The 19,208-nt window shown below is 35.5% G+C and overlaps 5 protein-coding genes across 6 annotated transcripts; 3 read left to right on the top strand and 2 right to left on the bottom strand.

Annotated features, from left to right (window-relative positions):
- Positions 1-5: 5 nt before the first annotated feature.
- Positions 6-3,678, bottom strand: LOC140832354 (organic cation/carnitine transporter 7-like). Of its 2 annotated transcripts, XM_073196329.1 has the most exons (6): positions 3,016-3,158; positions 2,590-2,659; positions 2,016-2,253; positions 1,438-1,936; positions 1,027-1,229; positions 6-343 (listed from the first exon to the last, which is right to left on the bottom strand). In XM_073196329.1, exons 1-6 carry the CDS (start codon positions 3,023-3,025, stop codon positions 110-112), a joined length of 1,254 nt encoding a protein of 417 aa, XP_073052430.1. In that variant the 5' UTR covers positions 3,026-3,158; the 3' UTR covers positions 6-109. The 2 variants fall into 2 exon arrangements, with proteins under 2 accessions (XP_073052430.1, XP_073052429.1); XM_073196328.1 differs by lacking the exon at positions 2,590-2,659 and having other exon boundaries at positions 3,016-3,678.
- Positions 3,679-4,144: 466 nt separating this feature from the next.
- On the bottom strand, positions 4,145-7,167 carry LOC140832353 (uncharacterized). The gene is made up of 3 exons (XM_073196327.1): positions 6,861-7,167; positions 6,008-6,232; positions 4,145-5,885 (listed from the first exon to the last, which is right to left on the bottom strand). Exons 1-3 carry the CDS (start codon positions 7,053-7,055, stop codon positions 4,296-4,298), a joined length of 2,010 nt encoding a protein of 669 aa, XP_073052428.1. The 5' UTR covers positions 7,056-7,167; the 3' UTR covers positions 4,145-4,295.
- Positions 7,168-10,820: 3,653 nt separating this feature from the next.
- LOC140831606 (probable pectinesterase/pectinesterase inhibitor 32) lies at positions 10,821-13,674 on the top strand. The gene is made up of 3 exons (XM_073195348.1): positions 10,821-11,198; positions 12,267-12,818; positions 12,948-13,674. Exons 1-3 carry the CDS (start codon positions 10,910-10,912, stop codon positions 13,640-13,642), a joined length of 1,536 nt encoding a protein of 511 aa, XP_073051449.1. The 5' UTR covers positions 10,821-10,909; the 3' UTR covers positions 13,643-13,674.
- A 543-nt stretch (positions 13,675-14,217) lies between these two features.
- On the top strand, positions 14,218-16,622 carry LOC140832352 (putative pectinesterase/pectinesterase inhibitor 45). The gene is made up of 3 exons (XM_073196326.1): positions 14,218-15,317; positions 15,407-15,567; positions 15,663-16,622. Exons 1-3 carry the CDS (start codon positions 14,422-14,424, stop codon positions 16,472-16,474), a joined length of 1,869 nt encoding a protein of 622 aa, XP_073052427.1. The 5' UTR covers positions 14,218-14,421; the 3' UTR covers positions 16,475-16,622.
- Positions 16,623-16,862: 240 nt separating this feature from the next.
- On the top strand, positions 16,863-17,669 carry LOC140831880 (pectinesterase 3-like). The gene has a single exon (XM_073195595.1). It carries the CDS (start codon positions 16,863-16,865, stop codon positions 17,667-17,669), a length of 807 nt encoding a protein of 268 aa, XP_073051696.1.
- Positions 17,670-19,208: the final 1,539 nt, after the last annotated feature.

Raw genomic sequence — 19,208 nt, 5'->3', positions numbered from 1 at the left:
AAACGGAAGGAAATTAAATGCATATCAAATTCCAACAAATGGAGAACTAAATTCTCAGTCAAAAGTCTTTCTTACAAGAAAACCAAAATCCTAAACATGGAAAAGTAGATTATCGTGCAGTGATAACAATGTTGTCTGTTAAAACTCTTCCCTTGGTCTCAAATTTGAAAAACATAACACAAATTCCCGACATAATTATTACAATCCCGAACATAACAACGGCAGCAGTTTGATGGCATCCTCTGACCAAACCCACAGCCATGAGTGGACATATCATTCCACCTATTCTTCCCATTGAGATTGCAAGTCCTGAGCCACTGGCCCTTACACATGTTGGATACACCTATCATCATTGTTAACCCCAAAGAAACAACAACAAAGTTTCATTTCATCGTTTTCAGGATAAATGCATGTGATACCGGGTGTGTGTTGTGTGAGTGTCTTCATAAGATCACACGATTAACTCATGTATAAAACGGGGGCATATGTGAAGTAGTTGTCAATGGAATTTATACTGTTAAAATTCCCATTTGAGTGATCCTGGTGCGAGTGTGACAGTTTATATGAATGTCATATGGTTGTAACGTAAGACAAAGTAGCTAAAGAGCAGAATTGCTTGAGAGCAATATGGCACAAGTGAGTCAAGCTATTTGAGCAGCTAAACATAAATTAGCTATTTGAGCTAGAGTCATTTTTCTTTCATTCATCTTACTTCTTTTTATCTACTTCAGTTAAATCACTATTATATCTTGGTATCTTTCATGACTTAAATCCTTTTCTGAGTCAAACTTTTAAGCCGGATAGAGTGGTCATTTTTTAAAGTTTGAGATTGAAATTTTTTAATTCGAGTTAATCACTCAATAAACACATGGATGAAGATAAGCATTTTTCGAGCTCAAGTAGTGCTGTAGCATATAGCATAGAGCTAGCGTGTCATATCAAGTTGAGCTCAAGGATAGTGTTACTACATACTCAACTGCTTTGGACTCGTGATAAGAATTAAGACACAAGAATATTGCAATTTACCTCCTTTGCGTAGATGGTTAAGGTGGAAAATGCAGCAAAAAGGAACATTCGAGCACCGAATAGCAAAGCCGTTGTTACGATCTGATTCTGATGGGAAGACAATGGTAGGATTAGAATGAGCCCAAAAAGGGTCAATATTTCCATGCTGAGCTTTCGGCCTATTCTATCCACAAGAATTGTTGCTATGAGGAACCCCGGAAATTCTGCAAAACGATACCCAAGTAAATAGAAAGTTGAGCTGGAGCGGAGTTCCATAGTCAAAACTGTGAATTGAGTTGAGCCTGATAATAGTATTACTCGAGTTTATTTGAGCTCAACTCAGTTCATGTGCAACTCATCTCAAATATTTGTTCAGAACTTCAGTTTTGAAAAAATTACTAATAATTTCGATACATAGAAGAACAAGATTACCTGCTAAACAAGCTATAAAAACACTAACATAGAGGCTAGCATCCTTTGAACCTTCCAAATTATTAGGCTTCGATTCACACTCATTGCTTCCGCTGTTCAATGAAGATGTCATTAACACAACTCCGTAGTAAGCAAATGTGAATGTGAAATGCAGAATCCACAACAGAAGAGTGGTCCCCCATAGATCAGATGAAAAGAGTTCGAATATGGATTTGAGGAACGTCGTCTTTTTAATTGAGGATGGGAGAAGGGTTCCTTCCGAGGTAGAATCCTCTTCGTCTATAACCATCTCTTGATCAGATACAAGACAACCAGCTGGGAGGTCTTTGCGGTTGATAAGAGCAATTTTCTCCAAAATTCTCAGTGTTTCGTTTGTTTTACCTTTCATGTGTAAGTATCTTGGAGATTCTGGAATGAAATTGGACAATATGAGTGCTATTAGAGATGGTGTGGCAGAGAGAGCAAGTAGCCATCTCCACCCCAATCTTGGCATGATAATCTGCACCAAAAGTATTTAAATTTTATGTATAATAATGTAAAAATAAATATGAAATGGTTTGATCTGGCAATTGACATACCCAAGCAATTGAGGCTTCAAACACTTCACCAAGAATCCAGAAAATCAGCAGACTTAGCATCCAAGCACCTCTGTTAGAACTTGGTATGAACTCAAGTAACCAAGATCCGAAAACATGTCCACCTGCAACAGCGAATCCAAGCAAACATCGGAGCACAAGTAGCGACCCGTAATTGGGGGAAAATGAACTTAGAAATCCAGCTACAACTGTTACTGCGGTTATGCATCGAAGACCCATTCTGTAAAGCGCAGAATAAAGGTCATTTTAGCACGGATTAAGTAGTAAATGGACAAGAATATTGAACAAATGGAAGTAATTCACCCTGATTGAAATTTGGCAGACTCTAATAAAGAAAGAACGACAAGTAAATGCAATCCAATTGTTTTGACAAGATTTAACTAGGCTCAACAATGTGGCCATCAATTGCTGTGCTTTGAAATTTTCCGGAGAATACTGTATGCATCAAAGAAAAGGTCGATTCAACGTTTTTTTTATAATTCAGCACAGTCGAAGCTTAAAGTCACGAATAGGTTCCCAACAACAACGAGAGAGATGGGAAAAAGACATGAAGTACCGAGCAAGATAGTTGTTAGTATAAGCAGGGACAATTGTTGCTGAAAAACAGAGCATGCCCGCGATTAAACCTGTTCCGGTCCAAAATAATTTGAATGACAAAAAAAATCTATATATATATAATATGGTATCGGTTTATATAAGCAAAAAGTTACTTAAAGAATGTATTGCAGGAAAGCATGGGTGTGTGCAGATATTAGGGAGCAAGATTGAGAGTGTAAGATGGTGCCAATAAATGAATTTCAGGTGCCAACACTTAAATTTTTTTTGAAAAAAAATATTATAAAATTTCAAGAACGTGTAGGTGAGGAGTGATGGCCTCACTCGGCAGCTGGATTCTCCCCTGGAAAAAATGGCAAGTGCATTCTTTAAAACAGAAGATCAAATGCTTCTAAAGTTAACACAAGAAATTCCCAGAAATGACTACCTTCTCCCATAGGTATCAGCTAAAAATCCCCAGAAATAAGCTCCGATTAGCATCCCACCGAAAACAACAGTCGAAAGGAGGCTCTCTTCCGTGGGAGAAAGTGACCATTCAGACTTGACTGCTGGCCCAATAAAGGACAGCAGATTCATCTCCATGGCCTCCGAAAACCATCCGACACCGGTGAAAACCAGAGCCAGACTTTGAAATTTCCCAAATCCCAGGGTAGAAAGCGCTTCATCTAATGTGTATACAGAGCTTCGATCTTCCATTTCTGGGAAGAATACTCAATATCCAGAGGCTGCCTGGGCATAATATCAGTCCTTCATCAATCTGCAGCCAAATAGTAGAAAAAAGGCAGTGCACCGTACAAAGTATTCATCAGGAAATTTTTGTTTCGATTTTAACATTTGAATCTTTAAAGTTGACGATCAACAGAAGAATATGGTTGTAATAATGAAAAGGCAGTGACTTGGTAAATATCAAATTTTGATTTCTGGGGCAGTATTGGATGCAGAAACCGATTAAGAATCAATTTTCAGTAGCAAATTTGAGAGAATTTCAGTTCCCGTGAATATCGAAGATGATAGTGTTGATATTAAGGAAACAGAGTGAAATGAAAAATAATAATTTAAGAGAGAGATTCTTGGACGATTATTCTACCTCAACTTATTAGCCAAATAGTTAAAATGCTTTAGTAAATTTGAAACATGTATATTATAGAATCTTAAAAATTCCAAATTAAATTCATAAAATTAGAAGTTACGAATGTAGAAGTAAAATGAACATAAAAATTATAAAATTGGTTTTATTACAATTCATTGTATTCACTTGTTATATATAAAATACTCCAATAGATTATTGGAGCATTATTTTGTTTTTTTTAAAAAAGAATATTCTTTATGAAAAACATGAACTGCTTCATATATTATATTTTAATGTGCTTACATTTTATAATGTTTTTTTATAATATACGCTTGATTAGACAGGGAACAAATGAGAGCATCTTACGTTAGTCATTGTGTGAATCTTTGGTAACATGTCATTTTCGCAGTTTTTTGACCCACCATTATTTTTTTATTTGGAACACGATTATTGTTTTTCTTCTTATCTTTAAATGAGTATTACACTGTTAAATAAAATTGTAGTTGGGGAAATGAAATCACGACTTATGCGCCCCCAACTCCATACGAATAATCGTTCACCATACAGTAAAGTCACCTTTACACATACATTAATTTTACCATTCAGTCGATTCGAACTCCTTCAATCTTTTCCTTCCCTTACTCGTTCTCGTTCTCCTTCGACTTCGACTTCTCCTTTTTCTTACGGGCACTTAAAGTTGCTTTCACCTTCGTCCACTCTTTCATCGAAGCAGCACTTCTCATGAAAGGACAAGTGTCGCTTATAACAATGTCCGGTACTGGCATTGGCACCCGTGCAGGCACTTTGTTAGTCGCTGGCGAGGCTGCATCTTCTTGTTCATCTAGACTCGTGTGATTCTGCACCTTGGCTAAAGCATCAAAACTCGTTATTCTTGGAATTTCAGGTGCGATTATGACGGTGTCGCTGTCAGCTTTTTCCCTAGGTTTGCCAATATCTTCAACAGGGTGATTTCGATTGTTGGGGACTGGTATTTGCTGGTTTTTGTTTGTTGAACTCGAAACATCATTTCCATATAACCGTTGAGATTCTTGTTTTTCTGAAGTTGCAACGTCAGGCAAAATTTGTGCAAGATTGAATGACCTGTTAGTCGTGTCCCCAACCAGTTGTAACCATGATGACTTTTGAAGCCATGCGGCACCTCTGGATGATCTCATAGCTTCAACTTCGCTCAGTTTAATGGGTTGAATATCAGGAACTTTTTCCGATTCTTTGTAAGTGCTTGATTTCATATCTTCCACATCGCTCAGTTCAACGGGTTGAATATCAGGAACTTTCTCCGATTCTTTGTCGGTGCTTGATCTCATATCTTCAACATCGCTCAGTTTAACGGGTTGAATATCAGGAACTTTTTCCGATTCTTTGTCCGTGCTTGATCTCATATCTTCAACATCGCTCAGTTTAACGGGTTGAATATCAGTAACTTTTTCCGATTCTTTGTCAGTGCTTGACCGGTTGTCACACATTTCTTTTTTGCTCGAGGATGCAACTTCAGGATTATGGTTCGTCAAAACATCTGAAATGTGGAAAGTAGCACTTCCCTTCTGATTAACCAGATCTCTCCATGCCGACTTTTTCGATAACGCCACACCATCAGTCAAGTGAGCGGAACCTGATTTGATTTCTGCTGGTCGAGTTGTCACATCAATCCGTAAATCACCAATGTGGTCTTGTGAGCCTTGCTTTCGCATCTTCCTTTCATAAGGGGACATAACATTTGCATCATCCATGGATACAGATGTTTTTCTCTTTTTGTCAAACGCATGCATCGATTTTTTACTTCCACGCGATTCATGTTCCTGTCCCCTGTTCTTAACCAGAGAAACTCTGTTATGTGGGTGAGAAATTATGTTAATCACAAGGCCGTCTTCGTCACTAACTTGATCCTCCTCATAGCCATGGACTTGTGCATTATCAACTGAGCTAATAGAAGTATATGTTTTCTCAGTAAATTCATTCACGTTAGGAACTGGCTTAGCACGGTTCTCCCTCTCCAAGAACTTGTTCAATACGGACTTCACCATGTTAAGCTCTTCCTCATTCACCCCACAAGTTTCTGTGTCAAGATAAATTCCAAACTTTTTCTCAGCCAATTTGAGAGGCACAGAATGCTCCTCACAATCACAGAAGTGGACGGGGAGGGGAGGAACTTCAACTCGTTGAAAACTATATTTGTGCTTTCCCGATCCTTTGAGAGGCAGAGGTTTTATCTTCAAAACAGAACCATAAATATTGACATGATGTAACAGCAATATTATATGATAGAAACAGAACAAAGATAAACTAGCAATTTAAATGAGAGACATATAGTTCGAGATTAAAAAGGAAAAACCTTTCTCAATTTGGGGAAATAAATCCGGAGATGCATTTGTTCAATGTCTAAGTTTTTCTTGGTTGTCTGCCAAGTATGCACGTTTTCATCAACACAAACATTCTGATCTGGCAACTTTTTCCCACGATCGGTATCTTCAGTCCATTCACGTCTCAAACGAAAAACATAGTGTTCTTTGGCCTTCTCGAGTTTAAGCCTCCCCCCCTTCCACATACACCCATTGTACTGCATAATTCATTCATCCAATGAGAGAACGAAGCACAACTCTTCGGCAAGTGAGACATTGAAATTTGAAATCTAACAATTTTGTATGGGAAGTAAAAACAAGGTTAAAACCATAAGTTAAAGTCTTCACTCAAATTTACACAAATATTTTTTTTCTGGAAAATACCGACTCATATCCTCCAGAAACTGCAAAAAAAAAAGTTTTTTCCCTGCTTAAGATTGGACAGGGCTTCCTAAAACTCAATTATTACAATATTTTGTGAACTACCTAATCAAATATGGCCTAGCCAGTAGCATAACTTTATACGTACTTTTTTTAAGGCCTCAAAATTCTTGCTTTCTTAACCAGGAGAAAAGATTAATAGTGCTCTCACTGAGACTTTGGACGAGCATTCAAGTTTGAAGTGTGAACGAACGACAATTTACCTTTCATAATTTATCATTTGATACGTGTATTCCATATATAAGAAAGTATTAATACCATATACCAATGGCTAATGAACCCTTTCACGTTTAAGTAAATGAACTAAAAGAATGTAGACCCTCCAGCCTAAACACGATAAATTCAAAACTTAAACACACAGGCAGGCATACATTAACATAAATAGAGAGGGAGACAGAAAGAAACCGTGCTGAATAGCTTGGCGAGTCCCTTCTCGGAGGCGGGAATGAAATCTAGGTAGGCGAAGCTGCGACCTTTGCTGCGAATAATTTCAACAGATTCAACAGTCCCTAAAACCGGTGAACTAAAAGTCTTTCTCAAATCACCTTCCATTACAGTAGCTCCCAATCCTCCTATATAAATCCTCATCTTCTCTCCCATTATGTTTAATCAAAATTCAATCACCCGACCTAAAAATGCAGGTTCAATTGGTGATTAGGGACAGATATTCCCTCAAATTTTTGTTCAAACCCTAACCCATTAATTTGATCGGGAACGTAGATGGGCCGAATGTCAAGTAACACTTTGAAGATGTAACAGTGGGCCAAGCTTAAAACGTAAATGGGCCTGTATACCGAGTTGGGTTACAGAATGCTACGAAATTAACTGGCTCAGTGGCGAGGACTTCTATACGCATATTATTAGAAAAACCAAAAATAGTCCTCTTATCAAATTATTAAAATATTTTTTTATTTAATACAAATATTATCATATCACCAATAACATAGAAAAATATTATATTTTTTTATTAAAAAAATGGATTTTACTATAATTACTAGATTTTTTTTACATAAGTTATTTATTATTCCCTCTGGATGTAATTATACTATATTTTTATAATCGATCAAGCTCGTTCTTCTATGAAAACTCGATTGAAGCAGTCTAAAAAATATTACGAAAAATTTGTTTTTTTCCAATTTGGAATGGTGACAACATTCAGATAATGAAGTCTTGGTGAAGTCTTGAAAAATCGTTGATTTGTAAGGGTTATTCTGATATTAATGGGGATGATTTATTTTTGGAGTTGACATTGTTGAAGTTCTCATCATCAAGACAAGCAAAATCGGAAATTGATGTAGTGAATTACTTGAAAAAAATAGATTCTCAAAGTTCAAGTTAATCAAAACTTTATCCGATGAACCATTAATAGACCTACTAGGCTATATAATCAATTGAGAAATGAATTGTTGAACAACTTGGTTATACAAATTTCATTACTTATTTTAGCTCTAAAATTGTAATGCGGGTTAAAAACTTTTTAAAATTTAAACTCAAACCCAAAAATTATTAGAATCGGTCTCCATTAGAGCGCTAGTTCTTAACATTTGTAATTTGTGCAATAGCACTCTGTTAAAAAATTAATATGTTTTGTTCTTTGTTTCAATAAAGCATGAAACAATCAATTATTAGTGATGAAAATTAAAACTTCATTATCAGACAAAAATAATATTAATAATGGTAATAATTCAAGTGATAAAATAACAAGATTTTCACAGAGCACTAAAATCTGAGAAATTCTTCTTAAAAAAAAATCTGCGAATTCTCCCATTTTCGTTCAAGTCGACAAAATTATTTCCAACTTATTCGATGAAAGTGGATAAATTTCCGAACCATGATTTTAAGGTGTGTTGTTGTTTTTGGTGTGTGCGTGTTGGTGTGTGTGTTTTTTTTAAAAAAAATATTTCCAGCTATACAAAAATAGACATAATTAAAGCATTACTATAATAATAAAAAAGAAAAAAAGATTGGACAGCATTACTTCTATTTATTAATCACAGAAATAGAATATAAAATTCTAGCTGTTAAACGCGTCTTTTGAGCCTTGCTTTTAAAACGTTGTGCTTTTTTCATTAACTTAATAGACGCGATTACTTCTATTCTTCTCAAAAAAAGAAAAAAAGAAGCAACCTGTTCCCTACTTTCCAAAGACAAACCAGTTCTTGCTTATATGGGCGAGTTTATGCTACACCGGGAATTTTACTTTCGGATTTTGTTTTCCATATTTTTTTATTTTATAGTGAGATCTCTCAGCTCGGTGTAGCATAGAGTCACCCGTACTTATATACTTGTTATGGGAAAAAGCAGTGGCAGAGTTAGAAATATGGCTCTGTCCGGAGTAGAATTTTAAACTCTAGAATATTTTAATATTTTAAATTGATTTACTTGAACTGATATCGTATTATTTCAAAATTATACAAAATTTACACATAAATTTTTTTAAAAAAATTGGGCCACCCGGAGCATGTAGCTCCGCCCATGGGAAAAAGAGTAGAGATAATTGATGTTTTCTACGTTGCATGCATGTGATTTGATTATCTAGCTCTTTTTCTTTAATTATCTAATTTAAATTTAAGAGGTAATTTTTTTATGTATAGATGTCTATTATTGTTTTGAGGATGAGAAACGAAAAATAGAATATGCCTAACCTAAAGATGCCTACATCTCGTACATGCATGATTAATGACAGAGATTATTATTTTTTATGACGTGAGAAATCTCAACTGTTATTTTTCGAAGTGTACGTACTGTGTAAAATTCGGACTAATGCGATAATTTTCAAACTATGCTAGTTAGGTAAACCAGATTACTTGATCTATTTGTTGAAAATTGAGTTTCCAATAAATTTAATACTTATAATTCACTTAATGTACTCCATTTCTTCACGGAAATTCATTAACTTAGTTTGCATGTTTCCTTTTGTTTTGGAAACTAACGTCATAGATGGAATTTGCGTGACTGTAATTTTATTGTTTGAACGCATAAATTACTTATGTAAAATTCAAATTGGAAAATAAGTATTATGATCAATCAGTCAAAAGTCATGAAATAATTCACTTTATTATTTGCATAATTTTCATTTTTTATCTAGTTCTCAGTCAATTTACAATCTTAATATACTAATTTACATTTTTATTATTTAAATCTTTTTTCACTAGAGAGCCGACGTGACACCGGCAAAATGATGACGTGGAGACAAACATTACTGACGTGTCAGATGTTACGTCATGACTAAAAAAATCAAATTTTTGCGATGGTTTATACAAAAACCGTCGCAAATCAAATTTTTGCGATGGTTTATACAAAAACCGTCGCAAATAAAATATTTGCGACGGTTTTATTAATTAATGGAATAAGACGATGAATTGACCGATAACATAACACCGAAAAAAAAAACCATGTAAGAGGAGTAAAAACTTATCTTTCACAAAATATTTTTATATATCCAGCTGATGTTAACGTTTGGCATAGTTTTATTTTTGACAAGTTGACGCTTTTTAGTCCCTTTGTTTCTTGGTTTAGCAAGGTTACATTTTAAGTATGCTTTATCTTTATGAAATGAATTGTTTGAAATGATATTAAATGAGTTAATTAGTAAAACATTAAATGCTATGATTCCATGTCGTAGTCGTTAGCTAAACAATCGTTTTTCAAATACATGCATACATAACACTTGTTGAAATTTACAAATAAAACAAAACACGTATATTTCACGATTTTATTAAAAAAATAATTTAATTCTAAAATTTAAAAGTACTACTACTACTACTACTAATAATAATAATAATAGCTTAATTAGCCCAAAAGAATCAGAGTTTGGTAGTTAAACAGTCGCCGCCGGCACTTCCTCTTCAAGCGCCTTCATTTAGTGATCAAATTTACATGATTTATATACGAGTAGGTCTTATGTGATACGGTATCACAAATCTTTATCTGTGAGACGGGTCAACCTTATCGATATTCACAATAAAAAGTAATATTCTTAGGATAAAAAGTAATAATTTTTCATGGATGACCTGACATGTCTCACAAAATAAGATCCATGAGACTGTCTCACACAAGTTTTTTTATTTTTATAATAAGTTAAGAAACAAATATTATATTTATTAACTCAAATCAAATATAAAATAAAATGCGATATAAACTTTATGGAAGAAATATATATATATATAATAATAATAATAATAATAATAATAATAATAATAATAATAATAATAATAATAATAATTTATGGCAAATCAAGTGGCTCAAAGTTAAGAAAATAATATTAACCATATTTTACAATCCAACTTTTTTTCACAATTATTTAAACCAACTCTTTCTTCCCAGTTCTGCATGAATATTGTAAGATTTCCTTAGCCAACGAAAATACACTCACACATACACAACACGTTCAGGCTGTAAACAAAAACACCAGTTTCTCCCACATTTTGTCACCATTAATTAATCTCGCAAATATGGCTTTCTGGAAAATTCTGTTCTTGCTGACTCTGTGCCTGTGTTTAGCTAATATTGTACACTCGGAGTACGAAGCGTTGGAGTGTCTGAATGTTCCGACACGGGAGTTCGTAGGTTCCGTCAATGCTACCATTGAGACAATCCAGCAGGTGAGTTCCGTTTTATCAGGGTTTGCCGGAGTAATGGACGATTTTCGACTATCTATTGCTGTTCGAGATTGCCAAGATCTGGTGGATACTTCTGTGGAAGAGTTGAGCTGGGTTGTTTCGGCTTCGCTGAACGGAAATAGTAAACATCTTCAACCTTTTCTGTTTCTCTCTTTGGCTGAATGTGCATGCATGGTGTAACTTTTAACTAGAGTGTTATTTTATTTTAGGAGAAACACTTCCGACCTGCGTATTATTTAAATCTATAAAAATATTGGTTAATCTCAATTAAAAATCGAGGGAAACATATTATATATATAAATAAATATATATATATATATATATGTGTGTGTGTGTATTAGACCAGACGTATTTTTCTAATATCATCAATTAAAACTTTATATTTATATATGGGAGGTAGTGTCCTTTATCAGGCAAAATTGTTTTGCCCCATTAACTTTTCCAATTTTTTTATTTTGGCTCATTAGATTTTCAAAGTTTGGTTTTAGTATACTGACTTTTAATTTTCGGCTATTTTGATCCAACTTATGACGTGACACTGAAAAATGCTTACGTCGCACTTGAAAAATGTTTACATGACATCGAAAAATGTCAATGTGTCAGATGCCACATCAGTAATTTGATCAAAATAGCTGAAATTAAAAGGTAATGTAGCGAAACCAAATTTTGAAAACTTAATGATCCAAAACTCAAAATTAGAAAAGTTAATTAACCAAAAAAATCATTTTCCCTATTCAACACCATAGCTAAGAATGTTATCAGCATTTTGTTATTTAAAGAGGGATTTAGCATATGTTGCCTAGAGAAATTAAACAAATGGTAGTGGAATTAATTAGTTGAAAATCTCTTTAATAAAATTATAAACTAAATTGAAATTAAACATAATATGTTGAAATATCTCCGAAAGGCTACATATTGTGGCTGTCATCATCTAGGATCTCATCACTCATCAATCAAGGATGTTTATTTACCAAACGAAAAAAGAAAAGGAAACAAGATTAATTATGCGTATATTTAAAAAGCAATGTAATACTTTTAAATCTATAAATTTTAAGAATCATAATATTATAAATAATTTCTTAAAAATCTAATTTTTTTAATTAATTTTTTTTTTCATTTGTGTACGAACGTCAACATATAACATCTTGAGTTTCTTTTAAAAAAAATATATAACATCTTGAATTTACAGGCAAAGAAAATGGCACTGGAAATATGAATTCAGACATGAAAACATGGCTGAGTGGTGCATTAATAGATCAAGAAACATGCAAGGAAGGGTTGAATGGCATAAATGGGACCGTGAAAAATCTAATCTCGAGCAACCTAGACCTAATCGCATCGTCACTCCACGAACTTCTCTCAATGGTCAAACCGACTACGGACAGCGGCCCCGACACCATTCGTGGCAGCAAGAAACCTAAAACCCACGACAAGTTTCCTATTTGGTTGAGTCCCCATGACCAGAACTTCCTCAACTCCACAAACACCAAGGTGGATGTGGTGGTTGCCGCGGATGGGACAGGGAATTTCAGCAGGATAGGTGATGCTATTGCGGGGGCGCCGAAATATAGTGCTAAAAGATATGTTATACATGTAAAAAGAGGCGTGTATTATGAGTATGTGGCGATCAATAAGGAAAAATGGAACATAATGATCGTTGGAGATGGGATGGATGCAACAGTGATCAGGGGTAATCACAGCCGTCCTGATGTATTGAGAACGTATGACTCTGCAACATTTGGTAAGAAATACTTTTCAGGGAGTTCCATATTTTTTTTTTAATCTAATATGGAGTCGGTTCCAATGTTTTTTTTTTTTAAAAATGTACAACTCTTGCTACAAACCCTTAATTCTATGTTTTCTTGTTCAGCTGTGAAAGGGAAAGGATTCATCGGCCGGGACATAACATTCGAGAACACGGCCGGGCCGCATAAGGAACAAGCCGTGGCATTCATGTCCGATTCCGATGCATCGGTTTTGTATCATTGTGCTTTCCGTGGATTCCAGGATACCCTCTACGCGCATAAAAACCGACAGTTTTACAGGGAATGTCATATCACAGGTACCGTCGATTTCATCTGCGGACATGCTGCAGCCGTGTTCCAAAAATGTCAAATCAAGGCCCGGAAAGGCCTTGTTGGCCAAAAGAACACCATCACGGCTCAGAGCCGAAAGTCGACGGAAGACGAATCGGGATTCTCAATCCAATGTTGCAACATTTCAGTTGAACATGATATCTTAAATATGAACATAACATACCTAGGCCGGCCCTGGAAGCAATATTCGCGAACAGTTGTCATGCAATCGTACATTGGCCACGGCATTAATCCCAAGGGATGGCTCGAATGGAAGGGAGATTTGTTTTTGGACTCTTTATATTATGGTGAGTATATGAATGACGGACCAGGTGCGGGCTTAGCGGCACGAGTGAAATGGCCTGGATACCATATTTTCAATGATTCGGCACAAGCAGATCCGTTTACAGTGTCAAAACTTATTACAGGAGACAAATGGATACCCGCGACAGGGATAGGGTATACATCCGGTTTGTCTAGTTATTGTTAAGTTACACATTTAACTAATTATGGATATTCGAGAATTACAACTTAATTATCATTAAAACAATATTCCCTTCTTAATCAGTGGCTATTTGGTTATATATAGTAGCTAAAAAATATCAATTCTCATGATTCAGGTCAGGTCTTGGATATAAATTGCATAAAATTATTGAATTTTCTATACTAATTTATACTATGTTATAATATATATTCGGATATATTTAGAATAACCAGTGTGTTTGCAGGCTACTGTGTGTTTCATTTACCAAGTTCGCTCGCAATTTGAGCCAAAATCGGATAAATGCAAGAAACGCTAATTAACAATCATACATAAACAAAGGAATAAGCGTGTTCACATAAACAATCCACAAGTAAAAACTTAAATTTCGCTAAATGGATGTTTATCCGTCGACCACTGCCTTAAACTTGCAACTAAATTGCTCAAATTTTAATGAAAGCTCCTGAATTCTCTCTAATCCAGACCTCGCTCGACTAAACATCTGCACCCCAACGGTGTTTCATAAATAAACTTCGCTAAATGGATGTTTGTCCATCATCCACTGCCTTGAACTTGTAACTAAATTGCTCAAATTTTAATGAAAGCTCCTGAATTCTCTCTAATCCAGACCTCTCTCGCCTAAGCATCCGCACCCCAACGGCGTTTCATATATATTTTACAAAAGCAAGCCAAGAAAAAGATTGTTTAAACACATCTTAGAACAAGGAAATCCTGCCTTGGCTTGATTCGATAGTAGCCAAGGCAGAGATACTTTTACCATATCAGCAATGGCATTTCAAGATTTCGACCAGATTACATTACGTCGAAAACAAGAGAGGCAGCAAAAGATTAAAAGGAGGATCACTATTGCCATTGCTTCGAGTGTAGGTGTTCTTCTCTTGGCTGCTGCTGCTGTTTGTGCCGTTGCATACAAAAACAATCTTGATGCTGGTACAGGTGGGCATAGCGAGTCCCACTCTGCTCCTAGACAGGTCGTCACGGCTGATAAGGCCGTAAAATCTGTCTGTGCGGGCACGGATTATAAGCAAACGTGTGAAGATAGCCTGTCAAAGGCAGTCAAGGACAATGCCACTGCTCAGCCGAAGGATATTCTCAAGGCCGCTTTTTCTGTTGCCTCAGATGAGATTGATAAGGTTATCAAACAAGCTTCGGGACTCAAATTTGATAGCCCTCTTAAAAAGGCAGCGTTTGATGACTGTTTGGTGCTGCTAAATGATGCTAAGGAGGAGCTGAATAGCTCTATTTCTAGTATAGAAGGCAAAGATTTGATAAAGTTTTCGTCAGAAACCGGTGATCTTAACAATTGGTTGAGTGCCGTTTTGTCTTATCAGCAGACATGTATCGATGGATTTCCTGAAGGGAAGGAAAAGGATGCATTGAAGAAGATTTTGAAGACTACTAGGGAACTTGGCAGCAATGCTCTTGCTATTACATCGCAATTGTCGAGTATTTTTTCCATCTTGCAAGTTTCTGATGTGAAACGGAATCTTTTATCTGTAGATGAAGATGGATTCCCATCATGGATCAGTCGAGAGAACCGGAGAATGTTGAAGACAAATTCTCCAAAAATTAGGCCTAATGCGACTGTTGCGAAAGACGGCAGTGGGGACTTTACCACTGTTTCTGCAGCATTGAATGCTATGCCTGAGAAGTACACGGGACGGTACAATTTGTAGTGTTTCTTCTCGGTTTCTACTTGATTCTCATGCCTGTTATCCTGGTAAATTGTTTCCAATTTGTACGCAAATGCAGATATGTGATTTACGTTAAAGAAGGAGTGTACCAAGAGAGCGTGATGGTTACCAAGAAAATGGTAAACGTCACAATGTACGGTGATGGATCACAGAAGAGCATCATCTCGGGAAGCAAGAACTTCGTAGATGGAGTTCCAACATTTCAGACAGCTACTTTTGGTATTCCTTGGATTCAAATCTTCACGATAGTTTAAACCAGGACGATATACTTCATACTCCAAGAAAATTTATTTATATTTTTCACAATCTTGCAGCCGCTTTAGGGGAAGGATTCATTGCCCAATCACTTGGATTCAGGAACACTGCCGGTCCTGAAAAACATCAAGCCGTGGCTTTAAGAGTCCAAGCGGATCGTTCAATCTTCGTTAACTGCAGAATGGAGGGATTCCAGGACACCTTGTATGCTCAAACCCACAGACAGTTCTACCGAAGCTGTTACATTACCGGCACAATAGATTTCATATTCGGTGATGCAGCTGCCGTGTTCCAAAACTGCATGATCTATATTCGTAAACCATTGGAAAACCAGAAGAATATCGTCACAGCTCAGGGACGTATAGACAGGAGGCAAACCACAGGGATTGTGCTTCAGAACTGCAAGATTTTGGCAGATCCGAAGCTCGAGCCAGAGAAGGCGAAATTCAAGAATTATCTAGGCAGGCCCTGGAAAGAATACTCGAGGACCATTGTCATGGAATCAGAGATAGGCGATCTGATTCAGCCTGAGGGATGGCTTGAATGGGAAGGAGATTTTGCGCTCAAGACCCTTTACTATGCAGAGTTTAACAACAAAGGCCCGGGGTCGAATACTTCTGGAAGAGTTAAATGGCCAGGATGCAAAACCATTAAGAGGGAAGATGCCTTGAAGTATACCGTTGGACCCTTCTTACAGGGAGAAAGCTGGCTGAAGAATCCAATTGTCCCTGTTCGCTTTGGCTTGTTTACATTGAGATCTTGTTTCGAATATCAGTTAAAGTTTTCTTATTTTTTTTCTGTTTATAAAGAGATTCAATATACAGATTGGGCGTTAGATTTTCTTGCTATTCTGATCTTAATCTATTTCTAGGCCAGCAAATTAAGTTAAAGAAAACCAACATAGGAAACTGGCCACTTTGGCATGTATTATTATTATTAACTTTGCAGCTGTAAAATCGAAATGAACAGACCGAATAAATTAATACTATTATAAAAATCTTTGTTTGTATCCATTTTAACTTTTAGCATGAAACCAAGAAACGTATACCAGGATCAACATTGTTTGCAGGCATTTTTTTATCTAATCCTGATTTCATTTTATAAAGTAATTATATGCTGTCTTTCTTCTTCCCTTGAAATTATCAGAATATCATTCTGGATGGACCTAGTAATTATAAACCAATAAATTTTGTCTTACAAGTTTGCAACTTTCTACCTGCATGAATGTGCAATAAAGTGACTTAGAATCGAGAAAGAAAATGGGATCACGAAACGACTCATTTAAAACAGCCTCGTTTGATGGATTAGAGGAGCAAGAAAGGAAGAAAACGCCTGATACAGTTGAAGTTTTTGAGAGCATCAAGAATGATGAATTTGAAGAGGAGGAATACCGAAGGCAAACGCGTAAACGTCTAATAATCATAACTGTTGCTTCTGTTGTATTGATTGTTCTGATCATTGGAGCAATAATAGGGGTAATTCACGGAAAAGATAGTGCCCCCAATTCGAATCAGGTAAAAGATCCAATCTCTAAAGCATGTACCACGACAAAATTTCAAGATTCTTTCTATTCAAATATGCATTCCCTCGTGACATCCAGCAAAGATTCAACCACTGATCATGATAGTCCCTCACAAATCTTCACACTTTCACTAAAAGTGACGCTAAATGAGCTACTGAGGCTGCAGTCTTCCATTCTCCAAAGGTCCGTTTCCTTCGGAAAAAATGGCCCAAATGGTCCATCTTCTATTATGGAAGTGTTGAATCTATGTGAAAATCTTATCCAGGATGCCATTGATCGTGTCAACATGTCCATTTCCTCGTCCTCTGAATTCGACAAGTTCTCCAGGTACAAGGTTAGTGATGTTAGGAATTGGCTAAGCTCTGCAATAACCTACGAGCAAACTTGCCTGGATAGTCTAGTGGAGTTTCCAAGCATTTCAACATCGATCGGGGAAGAAATGAAGGCCAATATACAAAAAGCCACAGAATTCACCAGCAATAGCCTTGAAATCATTTCTAACACGTTTACAACTTTCCAAAATTTCAAGATTCATGTCCTATAAAGTAAATGTTTTGAGAAATGGAAGTTGGTATTGGGGATCGATATTGACTATTTCTATAGAGAATTGAATATTTATTCTAATAGGCACTTGAGTTTGAGTTTCTGAATTATTGAATATATGATATTTTCATGCTACCTTGGTATGTAAATGTTGCATGATGGATACAATTTTTTTTTATGGACGAGTTTGTTACAATCGAGTCTTATATCCGAGATTTTGTCCAAAGATGGATTCCATTTTGATATTCAATAAACAAGAAAATTTGGTAATTAGGCGAATCCTTGTCGACAAAATCTTTAATAAACTCCTCCATCAAATTTCTTGATTTCAGTCCCAAAACCAATGGATCTTGTTATGTGTGTGTCCTTAGCTTAGACTCGAGATGCAATGTTTTCATGAAAATCAATTCAAGTAGTATTTTCCGATATTGGGTGGATTCTTTAGAGAAGGGACGCAAGGTCTTACGTCTAATTTCCACGTCAATTCCTTCATTTTAATTAAAAAGCTTGTCCTTGATTTGATCGATGACATCTAAAGTGTAAGGAAAGTCAATTTAATCGGTGCTAGTTAAGAAAATTATAACAAAATCCAAGTTTGTGGAATTTATATGGCTTGTCGATGATGGCGGAATGGACTTGAGAGCTTCATGCAATTTCTGTAAAAGAAAAATAGAAAATCATTGAATTTTAAACCTAGAAAAAATAAAAATAAAAACTATATATTTTTAGAATTTCATATTCGACCATAAAAGTTTTAGTTCTCTTCTTTTTAATTAAAAAATATATTTTTGAAAATTATTTTTAAAAACAAAGATTTTTACATCCAAATTCCCCGCACGAATTCTTACAAAGAGTGTTGGCTTGGATTCTGAATGTTGCTTGCATCATTCACTATCCAATTTGGACATTTTTAGGGCGCATTTGGACATAAGATTTCAAAGTAAAAGATATAAATACATTCCAATTATGTGAACGTCGTGGAAACCGAAGTCTCTCTGTTTATTAACTAATGTAATATATTTCAAATTCATGCAAAATATAAACATTTGGAACTTTCCCCATAATCCAAATCATTCCGTCCAAATGGAAGTAGAACAAACCATTCAGTGTTTTCAACTTTGATATCTAAATTACAGCTACGTTAAAATCAGTCAGCATATTAATGCTGGCACTGCAGCCGGTCAACTTGATCAAATTTCTAAGCATAATTTCAACATGGAGCTAACAAATCTTCAATCTTTTAAATTAAATTATACAGAACAAGATTTGAAGCCTTAGAGGTATAAAAGAATTTAGATGATTAATATAACCAGTCTGTAATAAAACAAAGAATGGATCATGTACTGAAAAATGACATTGAAAAACTGAGCACTAAAAATTGTAAACATCTTCAATTTGTACATCACATAAGTTCAAAAATCCAAATGCAGACGCTAATTCAGAATTACCACAAATGCCATCTAAAATCTGTCAAACCTCAACCGCAAGCCACCATAACAATAAGATTTTTAGGGACTAACTTCTTTTTTTTCTGTTGAAA

Source organism: Primulina eburnea, chromosome 5 (assembly GCF_022965805.1).
Source record: "Primulina eburnea isolate SZY01 chromosome 5, ASM2296580v1, whole genome shotgun sequence".
Classification (NCBI taxonomy): domain Eukaryota; kingdom Viridiplantae; phylum Streptophyta; class Magnoliopsida; order Lamiales; family Gesneriaceae; genus Primulina; species Primulina eburnea.
The sequence above is the reverse complement of the archived record's forward strand: the minus strand, read 5'-3'. Positions and strand labels throughout refer to the sequence as shown.